The sequence below is a fragment of the Macaca mulatta genome, chromosome 8, assembly GCF_049350105.2.
Source record: "Macaca mulatta isolate MMU2019108-1 chromosome 8, T2T-MMU8v2.0, whole genome shotgun sequence".
Taxonomy (NCBI): Eukaryota; Metazoa; Chordata; class Mammalia; order Primates; family Cercopithecidae; genus Macaca; species Macaca mulatta.
The window spans coordinates 111041981-111069738 of NC_133413.1; the positions used below are offsets into that span (position 1 = coordinate 111041981).

General features: G+C 41.5%; 1 protein-coding gene and 1 long non-coding RNA gene across 2 annotated transcripts; both read right to left on the reverse strand.

Moving 5' to 3' along the window:
- Positions 1-172: 172 nt before the first annotated feature.
- Positions 173-4982, reverse strand: LOC144330830 (uncharacterized). The gene is made up of 3 exons (XR_013397384.1): positions 4858-4982; positions 2545-2595; positions 173-1348 (listed from the first exon to the last, which is right to left on the reverse strand). It is a non-coding gene; the product is annotated as an uncharacterized LOC144330830 (long non-coding RNA).
- A 3873-nt stretch (positions 4983-8855) lies between these two features.
- Positions 8856-26923, reverse strand: PABPC1 (poly(A) binding protein cytoplasmic 1). The gene is given in 15 exon segments (NM_001257897.1): positions 8856-9304; positions 10237-10330; positions 10856-10986; positions 11529-11613; positions 12587-12741; positions 12823-12933; positions 14047-14137; positions 14374-14646; positions 17311-17406; positions 17599-17736; positions 18021-18115; positions 20367-20506; positions 22642-22757; positions 22956-23149; positions 26235-26923. Coding segments are annotated over 14 exon segments (1911 nt in total). The 5' UTR covers positions 26428-26923; the 3' UTR covers positions 8856-9304; position 10237.
- Positions 26924-27758: the final 835 nt, after the last annotated feature.

Here is a 27758-nt window from a genome sequence, read left to right on the forward strand (position 1 = left end):
TTTGTCTAACAGCCAAGAACTAAAAACCCAAGTTTACATCATCAACAGAAGGAATAAATTGTGGTATATTCATACATGGAGTACTATGCGGCAACACAGGAGCTAACTACTGCTACATATAATACGGAGAAATCTCAGACATGAGTTGGACAAAAGCAGACAAGCACAAGTCAGTATGTGTGTATTTATTTACATGAAATTCAAAACAGCTACCACAAATATAAGACATAGGAAGAATGTCTACCTTTGGGGAAGGGGGCAAATATTAACTGAGTAGGGGCCCAAGGGAACCCTCTGAGGTACTGGAAATGTTCTACATTTTTATATGAGTGATTACAGGATATAAACATTGGTCAGGGCCAGGCACGGTGGCTCATGCCTGTAATCCTAGCACTTTGGAAGGCCGAGGCAGGTGGATCACCTGAGGTTTGAGACCACCTGAGGAGTTTGAGACCAGCCTGACCAACATGGCAAAACCTGGTCTCCACTAAAAACACAAAAAATTAGCTGGGCGTGGTGGCAGGCGCCTGTAATCCCAGCTACTCAGAGGCTGAGGCAGAAGAATTGCTAGAACCCGGGAGGCAGAGGTTGCAGTGAGCCGAGATTGCGCCACTGCACTCCAGACTGGGTGAGAGCGAGACTCTGTCTCAAAAAATAAAATACAATAGGCCGGGGGTGGTGGCTCATGCCTGTAATCCCAGCACCTTGGGAGGCCGAGGCGGGCAATCACCTGAGATCAGGAGTTCGAGATCAGCCTGCCCAACATGACAAACCCCTTCTCTACTAAAAATACAAAAAATTAGCTGGGTGTGGTGATGGGCGCCTGTAATCCCAGCTACTCAGGAGGCTGAGGCAGGAGAATCACTTGAACCCAAGAGGTGGAGGTTGCAGTGAGCCGAGATCCCATCCCTGCACTCCAGCCTCGCGACAAGAGTGAAACTCCGTGTCAAAAAAATTAAAAAAATGAAAAATGAAAAATAAATTAAAAAGAAACATTGGTCAAAAATCATAAAGCTATATCAATAGTACATAAATAACTCCATTAAAATATCATGCATAAAATCTGGGTATAGTAAAAACAAAGAATAATTTTTTTAAAACCCAAAGCAAGGCAAGGGGTGATGTTCCCAAACTGCCATGTATCAAAGATGTGATTAAATGGAAATTCTTCAAGGGGAGCTTATTTATGGTATGCTAGATGTCTTCTGGCTCAATTCACACATGATAAATAACACCACCTCTCCAAGTCCACTGGTTTGTTTCTTCAAGGAAAGAGCTGGAACAGGATCAATGTTTACACTCACATGGCACAAAACATCTATGTCATCTCCACGAGATCAGATGAAAGCTAAGTTTAAATGACAGTAGTTATTATTCATTAATATAATCGGTAAAGAAAATATCAAACATTCTTGTCTTCATAAATAGCAAGAGAAATAAAAGCAAAATTAAACAAGTTAACAGCACAGACCCTGATGTCAGAGAGCCAGGAGTTCTAGATTGGGCTTTGCTACTTAACTGGCAGTCTGTGTTACTTATCTGAAAGAAAACATTCCCAATTTATTGGAAAGTTCTTTAGCAGTAGTAATCCGTGTTTTATCCAACATATTTCTTAGTAACTGTTGAGAAAAGGTTGAAACATCTTCCTAATTGGCACAGAAGTGCAATACAAGGTCAGAACATTAATTTCACATGTTCTATTAAAAACTCATGGTAATTAAAAGGTTTTCATTAAGTCTATTTATCAATTCTAAGAGAACCTAGAACAGGAATATGAACAAGCTCAGCAAAATGTTCACAAGGCCACTAAAGGAATGTCTGATATTCCCCAGGCAGTCGAAGATGCTCAAAGGAAGTATCCTGATTTAGAATTTTATACCCAGCACGGGTAAAGATCTCCTTTTTCTTCTATTTGTTTTTCAACTTTCTTTTTTCTTCTCTTTCAAGACAACTCGTCACTACGATTCCTTTTCTTCTAAACAATGACTTTCTCATTCCTTTTGACTGCCTTAAAATATGACAACAAAAAAGCATCTTTGTACATTAGGAAGCCGAGGCAGGCAGATCACTTGAGGTCAGGAGTTCGAGATTTGCCTGAGCAACATGGTAAAACCCCATCTCTACTAAAAATACAAAAATTAGCTAGGTGCGGCGACATGTGCCTGTAGTACCAGCTACTTGGGAGGCTGGCGCAGGAGACATGCTTCAACCTGGGAGGTGGAGGCTGTGGTGAGCTGAGATCGCACCACTGCACTCCAGCCTGGGTGACAGAGTGAGATTCCGTAAAAAAATAAAAATTTAAATTAAAAAAAAAAAAGCATCTTTGTTTTTGCTTTATATTTCATGCTTTAATAAACATAAAAATTTGCTACCTGTGTCTCCCCATCCCCCATCTCTCAGACTGAAGGTAGTCCAAGCACCTGAGATTTTATGGAGTTTTACTTTTTTATAGTTTATAGGCAGTTTACGCCAAGCCTAAAAGCGTGAACTCTATAGAGTCTGTACGTCGGCTTGGATTTAAAGCCCAGCTCCACCCCCACTTACTCTGTGACTTTGGACAAGTAACGGTTCAGTTTGATGCTTCAGTTTCCTCATCTGCAAAATCAGAACATATTACTGAACCAATTTCATGGGGTGGTTTTAAGAATTAAATGAGATAGGGCATGTAAAGAGTTTGCTTGATAAGTAAACACATACATATACTCAATATTAGCAGTTACAAATGTTAATTCCGAGTTGGCTCTGGTAAATTTTTTTTAAATTAGTTGATTAAAAAACAGGCTTATCAGCCAGGCACAGTGACTCACACCTGCAATCCTAGCACTTTGGGAGGCCGAGGCAGGATAACTAGACTGCCTGAGCTCAGGAGTTCAAGACTACTCTGGGCAACATGGTGAAACCCTGTCTCTACTAAAAATACAAAAATTAGCCAGGCATGGTGGCGGGTGCCTGTAGTCCCAGCCACTTGGGAGGCTGAGGCAGGAAAATCATTTGAACCTAGGAGATGGATGTTGTAGTGAGCAGATATTGTACCACTGCACTCCAACCTGGGCAACACAGCAAGACTCCATCTCCAAAAAATTCACTGCTCTGTACCTCTAACAATCTTCTAAGAATCCCTGCTTCCTTTTTTTTTTTTTTTTTTTTTTTTAGTGCACATGAGCTTGGTTCCTCAGGCAATTATTTTACAATTTTCATTGTTGGCCATAATTGCAGTGCCATCAAATTACCAGCGCATCACAATTGGATTTGTAAAGAATAGTCACCCGTATTTATAAATGATTTGCTTATAAAAATATGTTAAAGCTGGGCGCAGTGCTCATGCCTGTAATCCCAGCACTTTGGGAGGCTGAGGCAGGCGGATCACCTGAGGTTGGGAGCTCGAGACCAGCCTGACCAACATAGAGAAACCCCATCTCTACTAAAAATACAAAATTAGCTGCTGGGTGTGGTGGCACATGCCTGTAATCCCAGCTACTCAGGAGGTTGAGGCAGGAGAATCGTGTGAACCCGGGAGGCGGTGGTTGCAGTGATCCAAGATTGTGCCATTGCACTCCAGCCTGGGCAACAAGAGTGAAACTCCATCTCAAAAAAAAAAAAAGAAAAAAAGAAAAAAGAAAAAAAAAAAAAAGAAAAATATTAACTTAAAAATGTAAAGGACTTGTTTAGCACATAATCTGGCATTTAGTCCATTTTACATTACAACTTTTTATTCTTAACAGCAAAAATGTCTTCTAATGATTTAAATAGTTTGGGAAATATTGACATTTAGGGGCTGATAAAATACTTTTGAATGTCAGGTGGCCATCTACCTGGCAATTCCAAATAAGCATAATAAAAAATATTCCATGTACCACACACTTTTTTTTTCACTTGGCGTGGGGTATAGAAACAAAAACCCATCACCAATCATAAATCCAGCTGCTCATGTATGCCTTATCAATGATTATATATCTTGTGGGAACTTTCTGAAAAGGACAAATATTCTAACATGTAGAGCTTTTTCTCTACAAAAAGAACATCAGAGCTAATGAAAAACTCATGTTGTCTCTGTTTCTGGGGATATTGTAAACAAAGAAAATAAATTGCATGTTTTTCTACCTTTTTAGATAATACAGTATTTTGCAAACTTGCCATGATTTTGAGGGTCAAATAAAATAATACTATCTAAAATTTAAAAATTAGGTTATCCTGGCTGGGTACAGTGGCTCATGCCTATGATCACAGCACTATGGGAGTTCAAGGCAGGTGGATCACCTGAAGTCAGGAGTTCAAGACCAGCCTGGCCAACATGGCGAAACCCCGTATCTACTAAAAATACAAAAATTAGCTGGGTGTGGTGGCACGTGCCTGTAGTCCCAGCTACTCCGGATGCTGAGGCAAGAGAATCGCTTAAACCTGGGAGGTGGAGGCTGCAGTGAGCCTAGATTGCACTACTGCACTCCAGCCTGGATGACAGAGCAAGACTCCCATCTCAAGAAAAAATAAGTAACAAATAAAAATTAGGTTATCCTGCAATTCTGCCATGTATCTCTCTAGCATGTGAAACTAGGTGGTAGAGAAGATACAGCAACAGAAGATGTATCAAAGTGATCTGAGTGTTATACAAAGTGGTAACTAAAAACCCTTAAATTTAACTTAGAAGACAGGCTATATTTACTGAAGAGGGAGAGTCAATATGAGGCCTAGAAAATGGAAGACAAATAATTCATTCCCAGGCATGGTGGCTGACACCTATAAGCCCAGCACTTTGGGAGGCCTAGGCAGGAGAATCAGAAGTTCAAGACTAACCTGGGCAACAGAGCAAGACCCCATTTCTAAAAAAGTAATAAATTAACCAGATGTGGTGGAGTGTACCTGTGGTCTCAGCTACTCAGGAGGCTAGGCGGGAGGATGGCTTGAGCCCAGGAGGTTGAGGCTGCAGTGAGCTGTGATCATGCCACTGAACTCCAGCCTAGGTGACAGAGCAAAGACCCTGTCTCTATAAAAAATAAATATAAAAATTAAAAAATCATTGGTGTGGGGCCAGGTGTAGTGGCTCACACCTGTAATCCCAGTACTTCGGGAGGCCAGGAGTTTGAGACTGGCCTGGGCAACATAGCAAGACCTCCATCTCTACAAATAAAAAAATTAGCTGGACAAGGTGGTAAGTGCCTGTAGTCTCAGCTACTTGGAGACCGAGGTGGGAGGGTCTCTTGAACCCAGGAATTGGAGGCTACAGTAAGCTACAATTGTGTCACTACACTCCAGCCTGGGCAAGAGTGAGACCCTGTCTCTATAATACAAAAAAGTAAAAAAAATTCATTGGTGTAGCACTGGCATTGTGTGTCTGCCCTGACTGGTTTACTCAAAGACGTCCCTATGACTGGCTAGGTCTCCTAGCAGAGAGCCAAGAAGCAGACTATCATAGTCGGACAGTGTTAGGCAGTATATTGAGTAGCTCCACCCATGGTGCTTCCAACTCAGACTTAGGATTTTACTTTGCTTCCAGGACAACTTGTCTACTGCACTCATTAAACGTTAAGTATCCAGATGCTCTTCAAAGTTATATACTTGATTTCGGCCAGGCATGGTGGCTCACGCCTGTAGTTCCAATACTTTGAGAGACTGATGCAGGCAGATCACTTGGGGTCAGGAGTTCAAGACCAGCCTGGCCAACATGGCGAAACTCTGTCTACTAAAAATTTTACAAAATTTTAGCCGGATGTAGTATTGTGCACCTGTAATTCCAGGTACTTGGGAGGCTGAGACGTTAAGAATTGCTTGACCTCGGGAGGCAGTGCTTGCAATGAACTGGGATCGCACCACTGCACTCCAGCCTGGGTAACAGCAAGACTCTGTCTCAAAAACAAAAACCAAACAACAATAACAACAACAAAAAAGTCATATACTTGCTTTAAATGAATAATCTGGGATCACAATTTTAAACCAAAAATAAGCAATTTTCAAAGTACTCTCCATTAACGTCTCTCGCATAACCAAACCAAAGATAGCATACTATAAACAAGGCACATTACTTGAGCTTATTTCATCTATGCAAGTCTTAGCATACATATTGAAACAGAGAAAAGATTCCAGAAGTTTCTAATTAACCATCATACATCTAGTATCCACAGAAAAATGTCACCTATTAGTTTGTGTCAAAACTGTCAAATGATGCAGTCATATACATGCTTTAAAAGATACATGGTAGCCCAAAAAATGTCAGTTGTCTTATTCTGTTTTGCATCTCAAATCCTGCTATGAAACTAGGTAGTTTCAAACAAACCATTGTGGATTATAAGCTACGTTATTTACCATATACAACTACAGTCAGTTTTTTTTACTCATAGCAGTTATATTCTATGAAATCACTATGGGCCAGGCCCCATGGCTCACGCCTGTAATCCCAACACTTTGGGAGGCTGAGGAGGGTTATCACCTGAGATCAGAAGTTTGAGACCAGCCGGGTCAACATGATGATACTCTGTCTCTACTAAAAATGCAAAAATTAGCCAGGCGTGGTGGTGCACGCCTGTAATCCCAGCTACTTGGGAGACTGAGGCACAAGAATCGTTTGAACCCAGGAGGCAGAGGCTGCAGTGAGCCGAGATCGTGCCACTGCACTCCAGCCCGGGCATCAAGAGCAAGACTCTGTCTCAAAAAAGAAATAAATCACCATGAACACTGAATTAGAAAATACAGGTTGAACATCCCTAATCCGAAAAGCTCCAAAACCCAAAACTTTTGAGTGCTGATATGACACAAGTGGAAAATTCCACACCTGACCTCATGTGATGGGTCACAGTCAAAACTTTGTTTCATGCACAAATTTACTGAAAATACTGTATAAAATTACATTCAGGCTGTAACGTGTATGAAATAAATTGTGTTTAGACTTCAGTCCCATCCCCAAGATCTCATTCTGTATATGTGAATATTCCAAAATCCCAAGCATTTCTGAAAAGGGATAATCAACCTGTACCAAATTGTTGCCCCCCTAGAGGAAAGACAGGGTTAGGTTCCTGTAAGCCTGTGACATGTCCAGCAATTAATACATGACCTTGTTTTATGTGTTTCTGTTGAGATACCTTATTTAACATACATTAATACTGAACTCATATACCTCATGACACCCATGCCTGAAAAAAAGCCTCCCTAATACCCATTTTCTCCAAAAGGCTCATCTCTTCCTGCTTGTGCTGAGGAACACCAGGTAACACTTCTGCACTATCCTTGGGGCCATTTTAAACAGCAAAATCCACCCACAAAAGGCACAAAAATGTCAAGAACATAGTACTTAAGAGACCATGAAAGGGATACTCGTCTGGAAGTGTGATGTCAGGTGACGCAAACTTTTTGTTGCTCTGTACACGTCCATGAAAGCAGCATATAGGGGTTACAAATACATTTCAGTGAGCAGGCAAATTTGCAAATATGGAATCTGCAAATGAGGATCAACTCTGTTTCCTTAATTCCTGCAAGAATCCAAATGTCTACTCTCCAGAGCTGTTGACTCTGGCCACTTAGTTTGCTACACCTGAAAAAGTAGACATTTCAAGAACAGATGAATGACTTATCTTCGAATTCACAACAAATACTGACTTCCAATCAGCCACCTAACATAGAAAGCTATAACCCAACCTGGCACTAGATTTTGGAACTAGCGTGTGAACTTTATAGATCTGACTTCAAGTGTCTCCAAATAGCCAGCTCTTTTAAATCCTCAAAATTTGAATCATTTTGTATTACAATTTTGAAAAAATAAGGTGTTTCTCTACCTTCTTAACACAGTGAAGAAAATCTTTCAGAAGAAATTGTAATGAACCACCAGCCCGAGAGGGTATGTCTGCAGTGAGGCAAAACACAAAATAATCAGGATCCCCACTGGATGCACTGTTCTATGCTAAAAGGTAGGAGGGTGGAGTCTGTATTATCTTGAGTTTCAAAAGAAGCCAGAGTGAAAAGCATCCTAGGTACGGAAGCATCACTAGGCTTCATCAGCAGGGAGGGCTGCCACTGTCACAAGCCAGGGTTTTGTTTGGATTTATTTAATCCCAAAGGTTAATAGAATTGTTTATTTAGCATGGAATGAGATAACCACATGTTTAACTTAGAAAGCTAACTCTGGCAGTAGTCCACAGAGAATGATGGGTTAGAAGTTAAAACTCAAAAGTGTAAATTGCCTGGGTTATCAGTTTTATGCAGATACCCTATACCCCAGGCTAGATCTTGTAAATCCATCCTCCTAAAAGAACCCCATATCTTCACCTTTAACAAGTACTTGGGGTATTACACTAAAATTAAGTCACAATCATGAACTACCAAATTAAAGACCTTACAAAAATAAGGTTTAAAACAAATCATAACTTTTAACACTTTAATATTAAAATCATACCAAAGCTTATCTTATCTACATCCTCTTCAAGAGTAGCTGTCATTGTTTTACATGATGTAAGAGTTTAAGCTAATAATCTCATAGCCTAGAAACCTCAATATAATCATAAACTGGCCAGGCCAGGCATGGTGGCTCATGCAGGAGGACACCTTGAGCCCAGGAATTCAAGACCAGCCTGGACAAAATAGGAAGACCCCACCTCTACCCGCAAACAAAAAAAAAACCCATAAACTGGTTTATCTTCAAAAGCTGATGGGTGTCAGTCTTGTACATGAAATATTAAGATCATAATCCATATGGAAACCTTAACTCATAAAATGCACTACAGGAATTGTCTTGTGCCTTTTACATAAAACCAATAGACCCCTTGAACTTAACAGTACATTTTTCAAAGATTCTTATGTCAGCTCAGCACCATTAAGATATTACCTATTTATGCATGGCAATTATAAAGACTTTGAAAAAAAGCAAAACCGTGCACTGTTTAAGGAATTTTTATTAAAGCAAGAATTTTATAATCCAAATTACGTTTCCTTGCTCAGTTATCAATTCTGTTATTTAAAACAGAACTGACATTTTGAGCTATTCCACAGTAAAGAATTACAAAATTAAAGAAAGGAATGCTTTAAATTTTTGTACTTTGCTGAAAATTCTTTTTCCCAGGGTCTATAAAACATTAATTTGTTTTTATATTTTACTATTTTTTTGTGTTTTTTTTTTTTGTTTTTAAATCAATAAGTAATCTAGGACTAGCATTATGTTTGCTAGACCTGGCATTTGCTCGGTACATAAGGTTCAAAGTTTCCTTTCCTTTTTTTATTTATTTTATATTTTGCAATGTTTTTTTTCCATAATATTTAAGTTTTTCGATGTTTAGATATTTTTCTTCGGTGAAGCACAAGTTTCTTTTCGTGGTCCCTGATCAATCTGTAAATGTTAAAAAAATAAATTAAGACCAGGACTATCACTTGTCAGTAGCAAATTAAAGCCCCTAGCCAAATCCAATGTAGCTGCCTGTTTTTATCTATAGTTTTATTGGAACACAGCCATAACTGTTCATTTGTATATATACTGTATACGGTTGTCGTGACATGTTAACATTGGAACAAGATCATTTCAGAGATAACATGGTCCTCAAAGCCCAAAATATTTCCTATCTGGCCCTTTACAAAAAAGATTTACCAATCCCTGGTCCTGATCCTGGCTGCACTACTCAATTTCTTGGGAGTAATGAAAGACAGCAGTAGAAACCCAAGGACATCACCCGAAAAGGAAAGGTGTAACCATGAAAGCCAACCTGTGACAGGCCATTTAATATATTTTACTATACAAAATCTGGCAGGGCGCAGTGGCTCACGCCTTGTAATCTCAAGACTTTGGGAGGCAGAGATGGGAAGATCACTTGAGGTCAGACGTTTCAGACCAGCCTGGCCAACACGGCAAAACCCCGAGTCTAGTAAAAATACAAAACTTAGCTGGGCATGGTGGCATGGGCCTATAATCTCAGCTGCTTGGGAGGCTGAGGCAGGAGAATTGCTTGAACCTAGGAGGCAGAGGTTGCAGTGAGCCGAGATCGCGCCGCTGCACTCCAGCCTGGGTGACAGAGCGAAACTCCATTTCAAAAAAAAAAAAAAAAAAAAAACCTGAAAGTGCTGGGATTTTAAGAATCCAACAGTTAACAGCTAAAATTCCTTTAATTCCTCTATAGTTAGTTCTACTTTTCCTTGAAAAATTAGCAATACATTTAAATGACCTGTAAAATGATCTTTTACTACGTACATTTCAAAAATATGCTCAACAAACTTAATAAAAGATGAAGAAAATAAGCTTAAAACAATAAACCAGAGGGAAAAGCTCACTTTAAACAGTTGGAACACCGGTGGCACTGTTAACTGCTTTCTGGGCAGCCTCTTTAGCTTGGTGGGCTTGTAGTACAGCTACAGCTTCATCAACCTAAGAAAGGTGCAAACAGATAAACTGGTTCAGGAAAGGAAATAAAGAGTTTCATATTGGTAACATACCAATTCCCAACAAAGGTAAGTTTCTTCCCTCAGATGAAAGTATAAATTGTTACGTTAAACTATATACATTCAATTTTGAGTTCCATTACACCATTATTCTAGAATTATGAATCACCCCCTTGCACTTCTCTTTCCTTGTCCTCCCCATGCTTGAAAAATATTTCTGTCTCCACTAGAGAAAGCAGCAGCAGTTGAGAGTATGACTGTTGGAGCTGATGGGATTTGAAGCCAGGTTCTGCCACTTAAGAGCTGTGTAGGCATTTGGCAAATTACTCAGCCTGTTTCAGTTTCCCTATCTATAAAATGGGGATAATAGCACCACAGGTTATTATGCAGACTTTACAATTGTACATGGCTTATATATAACATGATGTAAGTGTTCTGTACAATTAAGTCCCCATAAAAAGCCATGTAATAACTGTGTAAAGAGGCAACATGGTAAATAAATTTAAATCACCTTAGAACGGAGTGACTCAGGAGACTCGAGCATATGAAGAAGTTCTGAATTATCAATCTCCAACAACATGCCAGTGATTTTACCAGCAAGAGTAGGGTGCATGGCTTGAATAAGAGGAAACAGCCGTTCACCTAGGAACAGAAACATTCAAAAACTCCCTTCAATAAAAAAAAAAGTTTTTAACTGCATTGAATTACCACATTAAACTGGGGTTTAAGAACCATACTTCTGTCTTACGTATATAATAAACCATAATCCACAATTTCATTATGTCTTCATGGGAACAACAGAGTTAAGAAAATCAGCCACGAGGCAATTAACTCTTGACATTATCGGCTTGCCAATTAAGCAATGTTACCATTAGATTGTCAAATCGGTGTTCAGGCAAAGTCACAAATTTTCTTCTCATTTGCTTCCAAATTCCTTATCTCAAAAATGTAGTGAGGGCCCACAGTGACTAATGCCCTACTACCCTATTTATTACTAACAATACATTTTCTTACTGGCTTTCCAGTGGTTTTAATTAGGCAGACCAACTGTGTATCATAATCATTCATGCCAATTCAGATCAATTCCACTGCCCTAGTTGTCAATTTTAGGTACAAATGGTTCCTAAGTGATTCCTATATTTTCTAGTCTCTTTAAACTGGCAAGGTGAGACGAAAGTACTCACCCAACATTTGCTTTTGCTCTTGAGGAGGGGCAGATGCCAACATGGAAGCAGTCAAAGGTTCCTGACCTTGTACATGAACAGCAGGCTAGACAGAAAATAAGAACTTAAGTTTAAAGCACAGAAAAAAAGGCAAATACAGTCATCAATGGACATCTGCTGAAGTGGTAGACTTCCGTCGAAACATGAGGTGGAGAAGTTGAGTCAGTGAATCAGAGGCCAAAGTAGTTATTATATATCATATACCATAGATATATATATATTTTTTTGAGATGGAGTCTCGCTTTTTCGCCCAGGCTGGAGTGCAATGGCGCAATCTTGGCGCACTGCAACCTCCGCCTCCCGGATTCAAGCAACTTTCCTACCTCAGCCTCCCCAGTAGCTGGGATTACAGGCATGTGCCACACCACGCCTAGTTAATCTTTGTATTTTTAGAGCTGGGGTTTCACCCTGTTGGCCAGGCTGGTCTCAAACTCCTGACCTCAAGTGATCCACCCGCCTCAGCCTCCTAAAGTGCTGGGATTACATATAGGTGTGAGCCACCACGCCCGGCCGATAGCTACTTATAATAGTTGTTTTAGACCAGGCATGGTGATTTAGGATGTGAATTTCTGGCTGCTTGACCAATTCCTGAAGCATAAGACATCTTACGTACTATCATATTAGCAGGATGATCCAGATAGGCTAAGCTCTCAAAAATCTATCATGCAGGTGTCTTCACATTTTTTCTTTTGAGACAGAGTCTTGCTGTCACCCAGCAGGGATTACAGCTTGCTGCAGCCTCAAACTCCTGGGCTCAAGCAATCCTCCTGCCTCAGCCTTCCTAGTAGCTGGGACTACAGGCATGTGCCACCACATCCAGCTGGTTTTCTTTGTGGAGACAGGGTCCTGCTATGTTGCCCAGGCTGGTTGGTCCCAAACTCCTGGTCTCAAGCAGTCTGCCTGCCTCAGCCTCCCAAAGTGCTGGGGTTACAGGTGTGAGCCACTGTACCCAGCTGTCTTCACACCTTTGACTTCACCCAAGAAATGTGATTTTTATTAAGAAATCATTAAATCCATACCTGTTGCATTGTAACTTGTGGCTGTGCATTAAGATGTTGCTGAGGATTGCGAACTCCTGCAGCATATTTATACTGTGGAACGGTGCGGACAGCAGGAGTAGCTGCAGCAGCTGCAGCTGCAGGACGTGGACCCATTGTCTGTGTTGATGTGTTAGCTAAAAAATAAGAACGTTTTGTATTTTTATCTTGCTCTTTCAAATTGGTGATCAATTTTTAAAGGAAGGATTAAGACTCACCAACACGCTGTGTTGACATGACTCGTGGAACCTGTGAAGAAGCTGGTCTCATAGTACTAAATGGTGGTCTAGGAGCAGCTGGGCGGATAGCACCGGGCATATTTTGGAATGCTGCATTTTAAAGATTTGAATATACATTAACTGGGAAAATTTACTGACTGAAAAGTGTTCATGCTTTTTTCTTCGATCTGAGGTTTGCATAAAAGACTAAAAAGTGACAAAGCTTTTTAAAGCTGAGTCTTACATCTGCCATTTTCCCAGACTCAAGAGCATCAGTAAGTAAAAACATTAATTCATACAGGATGAGTACTTATAAATATACCTGGAACAAAATCATGGTAAAATTCTAAGTGCTCCCAGCCGGGCCAACAGGGCAAAATCCCGTCTCTACAAAAAATTTAAAAAATTAGCTGGGTGTGGTGGTGTGTGCCTGTAGTCCCAGCTACTTGGGAGGCTGAGGCCGGAGGATCACTTGAACTCGGGAGATGAAAGCTGCAGTTAACCAAGATCATGCCACTGCACTCCAGTCTGGAAGACAGAGTGAGACTCTGTCTAAAAAAATAAACTCTAAGTGCTCTTGGAATATAACGTACTGTTCCACAGGACAAGACTTAAAATGCCACGACTCTGATTCTCATACATGATTAAATGGAACGAGACCTTTAAAACTGTGGCCTAACAAAATACAAAACTGGCTGGGTACCACAGCTCACACCTGTACTCTGAACACTTTAGGAGGCTGAGGTGGGCGGATGACCTAAGATCAGGAGCTCGAGACGAACCTGGCCAACATGGTGAAACCCCGTCTCTACTAATAATGCATTAAGTTAGCTGGGTGTGGTGGCGGGCACCTGTAATCCCAGCTACTCCAGAGGCTGAGGCAGGGAGAATCGCTTGAACCTGGGAGGTGGAGGTTGCAGTGAGCCGAAATTGAGCCACTGCACTCCAGCCTGGGGCAACAGAGCGAGACTCTGTCTCAAAAAGAAAGAAAGAAAGAAAGAAAGAAGAGCTGTACCTATTCCCAAAACTCTTATAAAAGGAAATCAAACCACTGTAGACATTACTATCTTAGCACTGTTTTTAAATGCTATAAAAATGAACATCCATAACCACAAATTACGTGAAATGCAATAGTTAACCTAACATTGATATAGAAGAGCTGTTTTACCCAATGCGTATTTTTAAACTCAATCCCCAACCTTAATTAAAAGAAAAAATACTTACGATGAGGTCTGGCACCCTGAGCAGTCCAGCGAGGACTTGGTCTTAGTTGAGCAATTTGGCTAGGAGGATAGTATGCAGCACGGTTCTGAGTCTGCAGGGAAAAAAAACCACATGAGTTTATCAGTTGAAGAAAAAAGCAAATAATGCAATAAATTACACGTACTTTTTCAAAACATTTACCAGGCCTTCACACTCAGGCATTTTTTCCAACTCAATCATAATTCACCTTTCTTAATGTTTCACATTTGGGGGGCATGGGGCATAAAAAACACTAGAAATGACCAAATATGAAAACCTTCATGGTTCTGGTTGCCTCCTAAAACCTACCTGTGGGATAGCTGCCATGAAGTAACCTGAAGGAGGTGCTGGCTGGTAGGGGTTGATTACAGGGTTGGGCACAGCTCGTACACTTGCCATTCTCTGCATATACTGGTTAGTGAGGTGAGCCTGGCGCTCTTCTTTGCGCTGAGCTAAAGCTACATACAATGGCTTTGTGGCCACAATTCTACCGTTCATTTCTGTAACTGCTTTAGTGGCTTCTTCTGGGGAGGAGAAACATACAAAACCAAACCCTTTGCTGCGACCACCCTCCATCATAACCTATTAAAAGGAAAAAAAAAAAAGTTAATGCAATGGTAGAATGAGGCACATAAAAACAGTATTACAATTTAGACAATGATAAATCACCGAATCAAATAACTAAACCATATTAATGCTTAATCTTGTATTCACCCATTGAGTTCACAATTTTTCCTTAATACCCAAGTTACTAAGGGCAAACTACACACATGCACTGCCCTAGTCAAGCCAAAGAACTGACAGAAGTGAAGGCTGCACAGAAACTTTTAAAGATTTTAGATACTAAATTTGATTGTATTTTCAATATTAAAATTATCTAAATAAATACATCCCAGGTCTACTAAATGGGCTTTTGGGCACCACTGGAAGCATTTCCCAATTAAATTGTGACTACTCTAACAATTCAAGCTGACAAGATGCTTTACTATGCCTTTGAGAAAAAAAGTAGTTGCATCTTACAATACCCACATCTTAAAGTTTTCACATTCAAGAGCAGAGGATCCATAAATATTACACTACAAAGAACACTCAAGAGGAAGGTTCCTCTAAAATTGATTGCAAAGACCTTTTAAATGAGAAATGAAGACTTGCAAAGAACCACTCGCTAGGCCAGCAACGTATATACACGTGCTATAAAACTAAATTAACAGTATGCGAGTGGCACAGGAACAAATGGTAATAAAATAAGAGTTCAGAAATATACCCAAGCAATTATGGGAATTCATTGTGTTAAAATTAACATTTTAAAGTACTGGGGAAAAAGGACTTTGGGCTACTCAATATATGATACACTGGGACAAATGAAAAAATGTAGAACTCTTATTCACATTACATTGAAAAATCTTAAATGCCAGGTAGATTCTGAATCTGAATGTAAAATGTAGAAATAGAAAGCCTTTCTAAGATCACACACACACACACACACACACACACACACACACAACTGAAGTCCATAAAGTGGAAAATCCGAAGAAAATATTTCCAATATAAAACAAATGTTCGGCCGGGCGTGGTGGCTCATGCCTGTAATCCTAGCACTTTGGGAGGCCGAGGCGGGTGGATCACCTGATGTCAGGAGTTCAAGACCAGCCTGGCCAACATGGAGAAACCCCATCCTTACTAAAAATACAAAAATGAGCCAGGCGTGGTGGCAGGTGCATATAATCCAAGCTACTCAGGAAGCTGAGGCAGGAAAACTGCCTGAACCCAGGGGGTGGAGGTTGCAGCGAGCTGAGATCGTGCCACTTCACTCCAGTCTGGGTGAAAGAGCAAAACACCGTCTCAAAAAAATAATAAAACAAATGTTCCCTCAATCAGTAAAAAGACAATCAGCCAGGCACGGTGGCTCGCGCCTGCCCAACACTTTAGGAGATCACCTGAGGTCAGGAGTTGAAGACCAGCTTGCCCAACACGGTGAAATCCCATCTCTACTCAAAATGCCAAAAATTAGCTGAGCGTACGCACGCCTGTAATCCCAGCTTCTCGGGAGGCCGAGGTAGGAGAATCACTTGAACCCGGGAGGCGGAGGCTGCAGTGAGCCGAGATTGCACCACTGCACTCCAGCTCAGGCGAGAGTGAGACTCATCTTTAAAAAAGGCAAAAAAATAAAAAATAAAAAATAAACCCTCCTAAGTTTAAGCATTTGCGTTGTGCCACATTAAAAGCACTCTTGGGCCGCATGTGGCCTGCAAGCAGCAGGCTGGACAAGCTTGGCATAAGCCCAGGAAAGGCTGAGGCTGCAGTGAGCTGTGACTGTGCCATGCCCCTGCACTCCAACCTGGGCAACATAGTAAGATCCTGTCTCAAGAAACAGAAAAACATGCATGCTTCATACATTCAAAATATGCTGATGCACAACACTCAATTTAAACAACATCCAGGGAACACACTGAAGACAAAAACATTCAGGAATAAATTCTATCATACTCTAAGTACTCTTACATAAAAAGCATAATCTGAAACACAAGACAACCATAGGACTTCCATCTTACTTGTATTCACACACCTTTCCCCTAACATTTCCTCACTCTCACAGAAGCTTCCTCGGGCTTGCCAGGAAAAGCTGACTAGAAAGATCAGCCACAGCGTCATTCCAGTTCAGTTGAGTTGTAATTTTTTCTATGCACTCTTCCCCAAACCCAGCAAAATTACATATGCACAAAACTTTGCATATAGAGGGACTCTTGGCCCACGGACACTAGACAAAAACATCTAGAAGAAAACTTCTTAAATCAAGATTTCAGAATCTGTACTAGAATACTATTGTTGTGTTTCTTAATCTCTCATTTCAAGTAAAAAAAATATGATCTCTTTTCTTACTGCTAGGGGGCAGGGGAAGGAATTGGGGCTTGACTACCCAGAATGAATTGTAGACATGAACAAACAGATCAGAACTATACTAACAATTATAAGTCCCTAATAAATTGCTTTAGTAAAATGACTAATTGTTGGAATACTGCATATCATGTGAGGATTATCAGTCTTCCTTAGCAAAGAGTTCAGCACTTGCCATTTATAAGTTAACCCTTAGGCTACGACAACTACTTCAAATGTGAATATAAGTTTTAGAAGTAATGAAGCAAACACCTCTCTAATGGCTATAATTAATGCAAAATTTATATACATATATCTACATGTATGAATTTTTATCAAACCTCAAAAAAACTGCACCATATGTTTTCTTACCTTTGCACTAGTGATTGTACCAAATGGAGAAAACTCTTTCCGGAGACGTTCATCATCAATACCATCATCAAGATTTTTCACATAAAGATTAACACCCTAAAAAGAAGAAAAGAAAACTATAGAAAAAGAAAACCATGGTGGTACCTAATTACATCTCCTATTATTTTATCCCATGTTTCTTCTCCTATTCCCCTCTCAAACCCTCCAGTTACCTGGGAGTAACTGAAATCAACGTAAAATAGGTTTCCTCATCCCTGTCTTATTTTGCTTGTTCAATTAAAAATGAACCTGGTATCTGGTGATCCTATCTTGCTTCATCTGTTCAAATTTGCGCTTAAGTTCCGTCTGCCGTTCCACCTTTTTCTGAGCTCGACCAACGTAAATTTGTTTTCCATTGAGCTCCTTTCCATTCATCTCATCCACAGCCTTCCAAAAAAAAAAAAATTACAAAACTTTCAACTTATAGTTCATTTCCTTAACAGTTAAGACGAATTTGTTAAGTCACAAAAGCTAAAGACAAACCCATCCCAAAATCTCAAGGTTTTGGGACAACATAGGTTACCAATTTATACTCTCAAAGCTAATGCATAAAATGCAAATAACTGAAAATATAAGAACATGTAAAATAGCTATTAGTATGCACATAAACTTCAACACAAGAGCAACTCAACTTTGCACCCCCTTCTTCCTGCTGAATACAGACCACTTACTTTCTGTGCATCTTCATGCCTTTCAAAGCTTACAAATCCAAATCCTTTGGATTTTCCACTTTCATCAGTCATTACTTTCACACTTAAGGCAGGCCCTAAAAAATTTTTTTAAATAAATCAAAAATATTCCATACAATATTCATGTTATACATTTCAAATTTCAATATGCAAAGACAAAGCCACGAAAAAAATGAGATAAAATTTCAAAACTCCATAAATTGACTCCTCCCTCCCACCTTGAAAGACCCTTTATTATTAAGAAGGTAAATACCTTCCCTCCCCTGAAGGATTCCTCCTTCCATTTAAGGAGGTTTACTTTAAATGGCTATAAAAAGTATCATTCTCAGCTCTAGCACAAAACAGAGTTGCGTTTTTTACCCAATAATTTGAAGCCTTCCCTTTTCTATATAGTATCTCATTCCATCGCCCAGGCTGGAGTGTAGTGGCACAATGAATAAGCTCACTTTAACCTCAACTCCTGGGCTCAAGTGATCCTCCTGCCTCAACTTACCGAGTAGCTGGAACTACTGGCCCACATACCACCACGCTTGGCTAACTTACTTTTTGTAGAGATAGGGTCTTGCCATGTTGCCCAGGCTAGTCTCAAACTTGTGGCTTCAAGTGATCTTCCTTCCTTGACCTCCCCAAACGCTAGGGTTACAGGCATGAGCCACTGTGCCAGACCAATTTGATTTTCTTTGTATCAATTAAGACACAAGTATTTATTAAGCCTTGGCCTACCTGACTTTCAATAGGGAGTGGAGGGAATACATGGTTGGACTCTTTGGTAAGACACAGGTGATTTAGGAATTTGAAAGACAGGAAAAAAAAATTTTTTTTAAAGACACAGGTGAATTACCTGGAGGAGGAAGCATTTATTTCTGAAGACATGTTTTCCCCTAACTCCCTCTAAAGTGGGAGAGATAAGTAACTGAGGCAGGTGGTCTCTCAAGCAAGTGGGGCAGAAAAGGTTAAAAATCACATTTGATTACAGAAATTTAGAAGATGTATGGGCCAAGGCAGATTTTCTTCTGAATGTGCCTCTCTCCTGAGGCCAAAGAAAATACGACATATTCACATATTTGTGGTCAACTTATGCAGCATTACTCATAGGATAGGTAGTTAACAACATCAACTTTTACAAATAGCTTCTAATGAAAAGATATTAAGAAACACGATAGTTGAAATATATAAAAGACAGTAGCTAAAGACAATTTGGGGGTTGAGCTGTGAAACATGATGTCACTTTCTACATTTTATATTATCTTTGTGCAAAATGGTATGTTTTTTGCTCTAGTGGAGGGCTCAATGTGACATGCTAGCATGGCAATAAGCTATTACATTTCCTGGCCAGGCGCAGTGGCTCACATCTGTAATCCCAGCACTTTGGGAGGCCGAGGTGGCTGGGATCACTTGAGGTCAGGAGTTGGAGACCAGCCTGGCCATCATGGTGAAACCCCGACTCTACTAAAAGTACAAAAATTAGCTGGGCATGGTGGCGCACACCTGTAATCCCAGCTACTCAAGGAGGAGATAGGAGAATTGCTTGAAGCTAGGAGGTGGAGGTTGCAGTGAGCCAAGATCACGCAACTGTGCTCTCCAGCCTGGGTAACAGAGCAAGAGTCAAAAAAAAAAAAAGTACTAGATTTAGTATTATATTTCCAAATTCTTTATTATTTGACATACTAAAAAAAGCAAGCCACCTCTAAGTTCAACAAAAAGTGCAAAGGGCAGGGTCAAGCAAATCATCTGCACGTGTACGCTTAAAAGTTATTTTCTGTTACACCCCTACCTAAACTAAGGCTGGTTTGTGCTTCATTAATTTCAAGTTTTACGAAGTTATTTTTAAATGCAGGAAATAAGTATTTTAAATCCCAAGGAATCACTGGAAAATCTGGATTTTTGGCTTCATTGCTGAAAAATCATTGTTTTAAACTGCTCAAACATGATGTTACTTAAACTGACCAGCTTTATTGTCCTATGAGACTGCATTCCACTGTAAGCTGGCTGTGTCAAATGTATACTTCTGACGACACGGGATCTCTAACCACACACACGTGCACACACACATATATATATCTCCAGCCTCTTAAAATATTTTAAAATCTGTCCTAATTACTTAGTCATATCTTACTGTGCTAATCTAATGCTATTAACCTTTAACCTGGATAGAATTCTATTTATGGGTAATAGATGGCCAGCAGCTTAATTCTAATAACCACAAATATTTTAAAGTACCACGTAAGTCTAATTTTATTGACATTTTTAGTATAAAGTAATAGCTAAAATTAACATTGAGCACTAATTCAGAACTTTGTGTGTAAAAATTTAATTAAGACACATTACCAAACTTGCCAAAGAGATCCTTAAGGCGCTCATCATCCATGTCTTCTCCAAAATTCTTGATGTAAACATTGGTGAATTCTTTTGCCCTAGCTCCAAGTTCAGCTTCTCGTTCTTTACGAGACTTAAATCGTCCAACAAATCTAAGATATACAAGGACTATAACATTAGATACTATTTTATAAAGTTCAAATTAATTAAGCCTGATGGTTGGTTTTGTTATTGTTACTGAGAATATTCAGAATCCCTAATAAAGAGCACTCTACAAAAGAGAAATAGGGCCATAATTTAGATATGACACCATGAAATACATGAATAAACCTCTAACTACAATCACAAAAAAGGAAACTTTTAATACACACTTCTCTAGCTAACCCAGGGTTAAAGGGATTACTCCCATCAATACAAATGAGTGGAAGTGCATGTGTACCATGCCAATAAAAAGACCTCTATCAAATTAAAAAGCTTTCATCGTCATTTCAAAGTGGCCGTTGTGCTTTCTCTGCCATCTCCTAGAATAAAAATTTAAACTTCCCAATCCTGTACTCTAACATACAACAGCCTGACATAACTGCAGCATTTTCAACAAAATGACACTAAAATTTAATTTTTCCTGAATGTAAGAGTAGTAATTCACAACAAGGATCACTGGGCTAGGCAGTGGCTCACACCTGTAATCCCAGCACTTGGGGAGGCCAAGGTGGCATAATCACTGGAGCCCAGAAATTCAAGTTCAGCCTGGCCAACATGGTGAAACTGTCTCTACTAAAAATACAAAAATTAGTTGGGTGTGGTGGTGTACACCTGTAATCCCAGCTACTTGGGAGGCTAAAGTACGAGAATCACTAGAACCCGGGAGGCAGAGGTTGCACCACTGCACTCCAGCCTGGGCAAGAGAGCAAGATCATGTTTCAAAAAAATAAAAATAAAAAGAATAAGTATCACTGAAGAAGAAAAGGTAGCACGTGTGTCATAGCATATTGTAATACACAGCAAAGCAGAAGGAAAAACCATCTTCCATAATCTAACCCTAGTCATCTAAATCTCCTTATCTCTAACCTAGCTTTGGAATAAAAAGTAAAATAAAAATAATTGCCTTATCTCCCCACAAAATATGGTTGGTCTTCACTATGCTGTTAGTTTCATAAATGTTCTCAAAGGGAGTGTATTTCATTGTGGGCATCACTTTCTGCTTTGTAAATAAAGCTGCAACTTTTTTAAGTGACAAGGTCTTGTTATTTTGCCCTGGCTGGAGTGTAATAACTGTTCATAGGCACAATCACAGCACACTACAGTCTTGGCTCAAGCATCCTGCCTCAGCTTCCCAGTGGCTGGGAAGAAAGGCACACTGCAGTAAAGCTGAAACTTTATGAAAGACACTTTGTGTACTTCTTCATAGGACAGCTACAAATTTCCAAAAGAGTTATATCACTTTTACTCCAAAGAGCAATATAGCATTCTTTTCTGGATCCTGCCAGGGTTGGGCTTGCTTTTTTTTCCTCCTAAAGCACTGGTGACAGGCATTTGTGAGTACTAATTTTTTTTTTTAGACAGAGTTTCAATCTTGTCACCCAGGCTGGAGTGCTATGGCGCAATCTCAGTTCACTGCAACCTCCACCTCCTGGGTTTAAGTGATTCTCCTGCCTCAGCCTCCCGAGTAACTAGGATTACAGGCATGTGCCACCACGCCCGGCTAATTTTGTATTTTTAGTAGAGATGGGGTTTCTCCATGTTGATCAGGCTGGTCTCAAACTCCCAACCTCAGGTGATGGGCACACCTCAGCCTCCCAAAGTGCTAGGATTACAGGCATGAGCCACCGCGGCCAGACTTGTGAGTAATGTATGTCTCTCATTTTACAGTACTTAAAAGCAAATTATTTTGAGTTTCCTCACCTATAAAATGGGCTAATTTAACCAGTACCTCAAGAATTATGAATATTAGGTCTGAATTCCTGATTTTTCACTAATGCACTGATTTTGAAAAAGCTTCATATTTCTGTTTACCTATCTTCTGTTTTCCTTTTGGCATGAATGTTAATTATACTAAACCTGTTATTTGTATGTTATACTTATTGTGTAAAAAATTCAATTATAAAAATCAAGATTAGCTTATTTTCACTCCAGTACAACTGTATTCAATTTTCTTGTTATTCATCTTTATTTTTATTCTTTTATCTTACGTGTATCTAACTTCTCCCTGACAAATATTAACTTAAAATGAATGGATTTGGAATTATTAAAAATAAGATTCATAATATGATTAGTCATTTATACTTACACTTTGCGATCATTTAGGAGCATTCCATTCATTTTTTCAATAGCTCGTTCAGCTGCTTCCTGCGTCTCAAAGTGTACAAATCCATAGCCCTTGGAACCATTTTCATCACAAACCACCTAGGGAAAAACGTATACCCATTTTTCTTTATTTGCTATTGATTTAACATTTGTTCAGTGTTGAGAAACAACCTGTTAGCCATCTAACCTGGATATTTGTGATATAAAGATATCCATTACAGCACAGTTCCTATTTCAAGCACTAAACTAAAAGTAGCTCAACAATATAAACATGTTTACCCGACATTTTTGGCTTACCTTACATGAAAGGATGTTACCAAAAGCAGAAAATGTATCATACAGTGCTTTATTATCAATGGATTTGTCCAGATTTTTAATGAATATGTTGCCTACTCCACTTTTGCGAAGTGATGGATCACGCTGAGACCACATGATGCGTACTGGTTTGCCCTTTATAACATCAAAATTCATGGTGTCCAAAGCACGCTCCGCTGCAGGAAAGACATTTTCAGAGTCAATATTATTTTTGCTGGCTACTTTACATAAACTATGGTGAGTGGAGTGGGTGGACACATGGTCTCACAGTTGAACACTTCCTCTTTAAGCTTCAAGATGGCTAGACCTTTTCAAGTATCACACACTAGTGTAGGACCTAAATTGTATAAAGCAAAGACAAATACCAGAAGCCCCCGAAATTTCTCACATATAAAAGGATGCCATATTGCTAATAATTAATGAATTCCTGAAGCAATCTCTTGCCTTAATTGCCATTAAATCTAGAAGCACTTTTTTTCCCTAGTTAACAAAATCCAAATTCCTTCACATATGACCCATTTAATAGTATAAGACATTACCCAATAGATTTATCTACAAGCTGGAAGTAGTTTACAGATTTCAATAGTTTAACTTCTTCCCAACTACTTGCTAAAATTGATCATTTCATTGCTAATGACTGACAATATTATACGAAAACCAGTCCATTTCCTAAAAAATGAAAGTTTCTTAATTATTGGGAGGAGGGAGGATTTCAGTGATTCATGGCACAACTTCCATTTAAGAAAATGAAAGGCTAGACCAAGATTTGAATCATGCTTTCAAAAGCTAATGTGAAGTTGGACATACTCGGTTTCATAATCACAGAATTTTAAAAACACCAGGTCTGCAATATTCAGAAATCACTATTAACGCTTTCTTGACACATAAAATCAATTTCACTTTAGATCGCTGATTTTCTTAACAATTGATTTAGTTATTTCTGAATAGTGCTAGAAAATTTCAAAATCTACAATTAATTTCAGGGTCTATAAAGGATTGAATTGGATGTATTCCTGTACCATTAAAGGCTCTAAATGAAATAACACATCCTTAAATGAAAAGACTGGTCCCCCAAGAGAGGAAAAACAGTCCCTTTTAAGTCCTGAAACAATTTCCACAAATTCCATGCCAATGTAAATTTAAAATTATTCACAGGACGAATTTTCCAGCCACCTTTTTTATAAATGAAAGTTCCAGTTTCTAGAATATAGTGATAATCAGCTGTTAGCTCATTATCAAGTGACCACACCTACTCAGCTTCCCTAGTTTTTTTTTTTTTTAGCTGACTTTGCTTGAGCTATTTTTCAATGAGTCACCTCTTCCTATGAAATTGAAAACTGGTCACTTTCAGAAGCTATTCTGCCTATCAATGTAGCAATAAGGTTTTAAAAAAATAAGAACAAGAACTCCACTGAATTAGTTGGATGGCAAATTGTACACACAGAACTAGACAAATGGAAAACTGCCATATTCTTTTCAGTAGTTAGGGTACTGGTCTTACTGGTACAGACTGATAATATATACTGTACACTATAACCACGGCAACCTGAAGTTCAACTCTTCGAACCCCAAGAAACGTAAAAACTGTTTTTTGGATTTAAAAACGTCAAGTTCAGAAAGAGTAACACTTTCAAGTTACCATTTTACGGTCTCTAGAATTCACTCCTGTCTTTTCTCTACCAACTCTTAGGTTGTGATAACCTGCCCCAAAGTTATCTACCCGCATCTGACACGCATTGATACATCCTGCCTAAAGTTGACAAGAACTGTTATGAAGTGACATTTGGAGTTACTGCTTACAGAGCAAAAGGGCAGGAAACCTGCAGTGCAGTTTTACAACTTCTGGCTCTGTGTCACTCAATATTCGCTTCCAAAATCAGTATCAATTTTAGACAGTTAAGAGCTGATCAGTAACCTAAGTTCTACTGAATGAATGTTAATAGAAGCTTAAATCCCACCCTTAAGGCATTTTGTACTAAAATAAAAATGAATTCTTATTTCTATTATTTGACACATATTCAAGTGGCCAGCCTGTAGGGGGGAAAAAGGCAAAATTGGGCTGTAAAATGGAATGAAGCTGACTTCTCAAAGCCAATTGATCTAAAGACAAATCCTAGCAACTCAACAGACCATCATAGATATTATCTGTTTACAAAATTGTATTTCTGTTAACTGTTTAGCTTCCAAATAAAAGCACAAAGTTAGCTGCATTTCCCCCCCATAAATTTCAAGCTCAATTTAATCTCTGTTGGTTTGTACTCAGTCATTTCCCAAGATTTACAAGTATCATGGGCCACTTTTTTTAAAAAAAAAGAGAAACTTGAAGTTCTTCCATGCTACAGGTAAGACTGGTCCAGTTGGAATTACACTAAAGTAATATTTTATAGCCAAAAGTGACTATTTTATAGAGAAAAGCCCCTCAAAACGACAAGAACTATTTCAGAAGGTAACATATAATATACTCGAAACTACCAGTATTGTGAATCTAAGGTAAAATTTAACTAAACACAGTCTAAGTTGCCTGAGAAAACTGGCCTTCAAAGTGGTCGGCTCCCACAACCCCTCCTCCCACTCTGCCCTTTTAATGTTAAAGAAATGCTTGATCTAGGGGAAACCCCCAAATGCACGTCTCCAGTAAATTCCATTTCTAGATCCATCAGTCACTGATGAGTTCTGGGGAGTGGACTCACAAGCCTCAGGACCACCACCACACCACACATCGCCACAGGAACTTTATTCTAAGGCCTGGTGGCTCCCCCAGGCGACTGGGCCAGGAGCAGGAGCAGGCCTCGGGCCTGCGAGGTTACAGGGTTCAACACGTGGTATTTTTTGAGCACCGAACTGCACTTCCTCCCCAGGCTGGGGCGCCGGCAGGAGCTCCGGGTGGTGGGAGCGCCTCCACCTCTTACCCACGAAGGGAGCTCAGCGCTCAACGTCCCAGAATCCCGGGGCCACCGGCGGGAGCGCGGCGGAGGAACCGAATCTACCCACCCTCCCGGCGCGTCATCACCCTAAAGTTTGAGAGCGTCTGAGGCCGAGAAAATGGTCGCAAAGGAGGAAGTAGCCGGGCGTGCGGCTGCCGGCAGCGCGAGTCCCCGCCGGTTCGGGGAACGTGACTCCAGGGGCCCCGGCGCCTTCCCGCTGGCCGTCGCGGGGTGACATGCCCTCCCGCCCCCCGCCCCGGGCCCGCCGGCCTACCCCGCCCGCCGCCGCCGCCCGAGCCTCATGGCCGCCCGCCCGACCGCGGAGCCCGGCGCTCACCGTCCGCCGGCTGCTGGAAGTTCACATACGCGTAGCCCAAGGAGCGGCGGGTGATCATGTCCCTGCAGACCCGGATGGAGAGGATGGGCCCGGCCGGGCTGAACTTCTCGTAGAGCATCGCCTCGGTCACGTCGGGGTGGAGGTCCCCCACGTAGAGCGAGGCCATGGGGTAGCTGGGGGCGCTGGGGTTCATCTCGGCACGGCTGCCCGCAGGGCCACAGGCCGCGACCTTTCCGTGAGAGGAGGAGAGCGAGTGCCGGGGCTGGGGGCCGGAGCCGGGGGGAGGGGAGCGGGAGCAAGCGCAGAGGGACAAAAATCAACCGGAATTGAAAACTACTCAACGGCCGCAGAACGGGGTCGATCCACTGCCGCTGGCTGCCGGCTGCCGGCGGGGAGGGAGGGTGGCGGTGTCGGGTCCGGGCAGCGGGAAGGCCTCGGTCTCTTGGTTCCTTCTTGGAGCTGCTGCGGGGCCGCGGGCGGGCGGGTCGGTCTCGGCTGCTTCACCGGGTTATTTTATAAAAGAGGAAGAAAAAAAAATAAAAGTCTCCGGCGGGGGAGACGCGGATTTTTTGTAAATTTTTTTGGGGTTTTTTAAAAGATTTTTTTAGATTTTTTTTGGATTTTTTAATAATAAATGTGTGTTCCGAGCCCGGAGCACACACTCCGCACTCTCAGCACTAACCGCCGGGAAGAAGGGGAAGCACCGCCTCCTGCACCCTGTACTTATACCCCCCGCCGCACTCGCCCCGCCCCCGCGCGTCTGACGCCAGGGCCCTACGCGAGCGTCAGCGCCGAAGGAGGAGGAGACGCGGAGGCCAGGGGGAGGAGGGAAGAGAAAACAGCAGGAAAGAGCAGAGAGGAAGGGAGAGGTGGCGGCGGCGGAGGCTGCGTTGTGGGGGTGGGGCTGGGGCGAAGGGGCGGGGCTTCTGCGCAGGCGCCGCGGCCGGGGAAGCGGAGCTCGCGCTGCGTCGCGTCCGTGGGGGAGGGGAGGGCGGCACGCGGGCGGTCCTCGGGGGTGTCGGCTGAGGCGGCCCCGCCTTCCGCCCCGCCCTCCCCCGCCTCCACCAGGAGGAGCGTTAACCCGTCACCGCGGCGGTGGGCGGTGCAAGGGGCTTCCGGGTTCCTACGCGCTAACCACCCCCCACGTGCGCGGCCGCTTGGGGCCTCTTCCCGCCGCGGCCGGCCCGGCTTCTCTCGCCCCAGCTCCGAGGGACGCCGGGCACGGGTGAGCGGGCGTGGTCCCCTCCGGGCCCGGTTTCCGAAACGTGCGTAGATGGATCCGGGGTGGCTCCCCGCTCTCTCCTACCCGGACCGCACTACGAGTCCCAGCGGGCACCGCCGCCACGCGCGTCGGCCGCAGAAGCGGTGCCTGCTGGGAGCTGGAGTCCCCAACGGCCGCGGCGCTCGCTGACCCCAACTGGCTGCGGGGGTCGTGGCCGCCCGCTCCGGGACCCGCAACCGTCCTGCGCGCCCGACCCCGGCGCCAACCCGCGAAGCTCCCGGCGGGGAGTTGGGTGGGGGGAG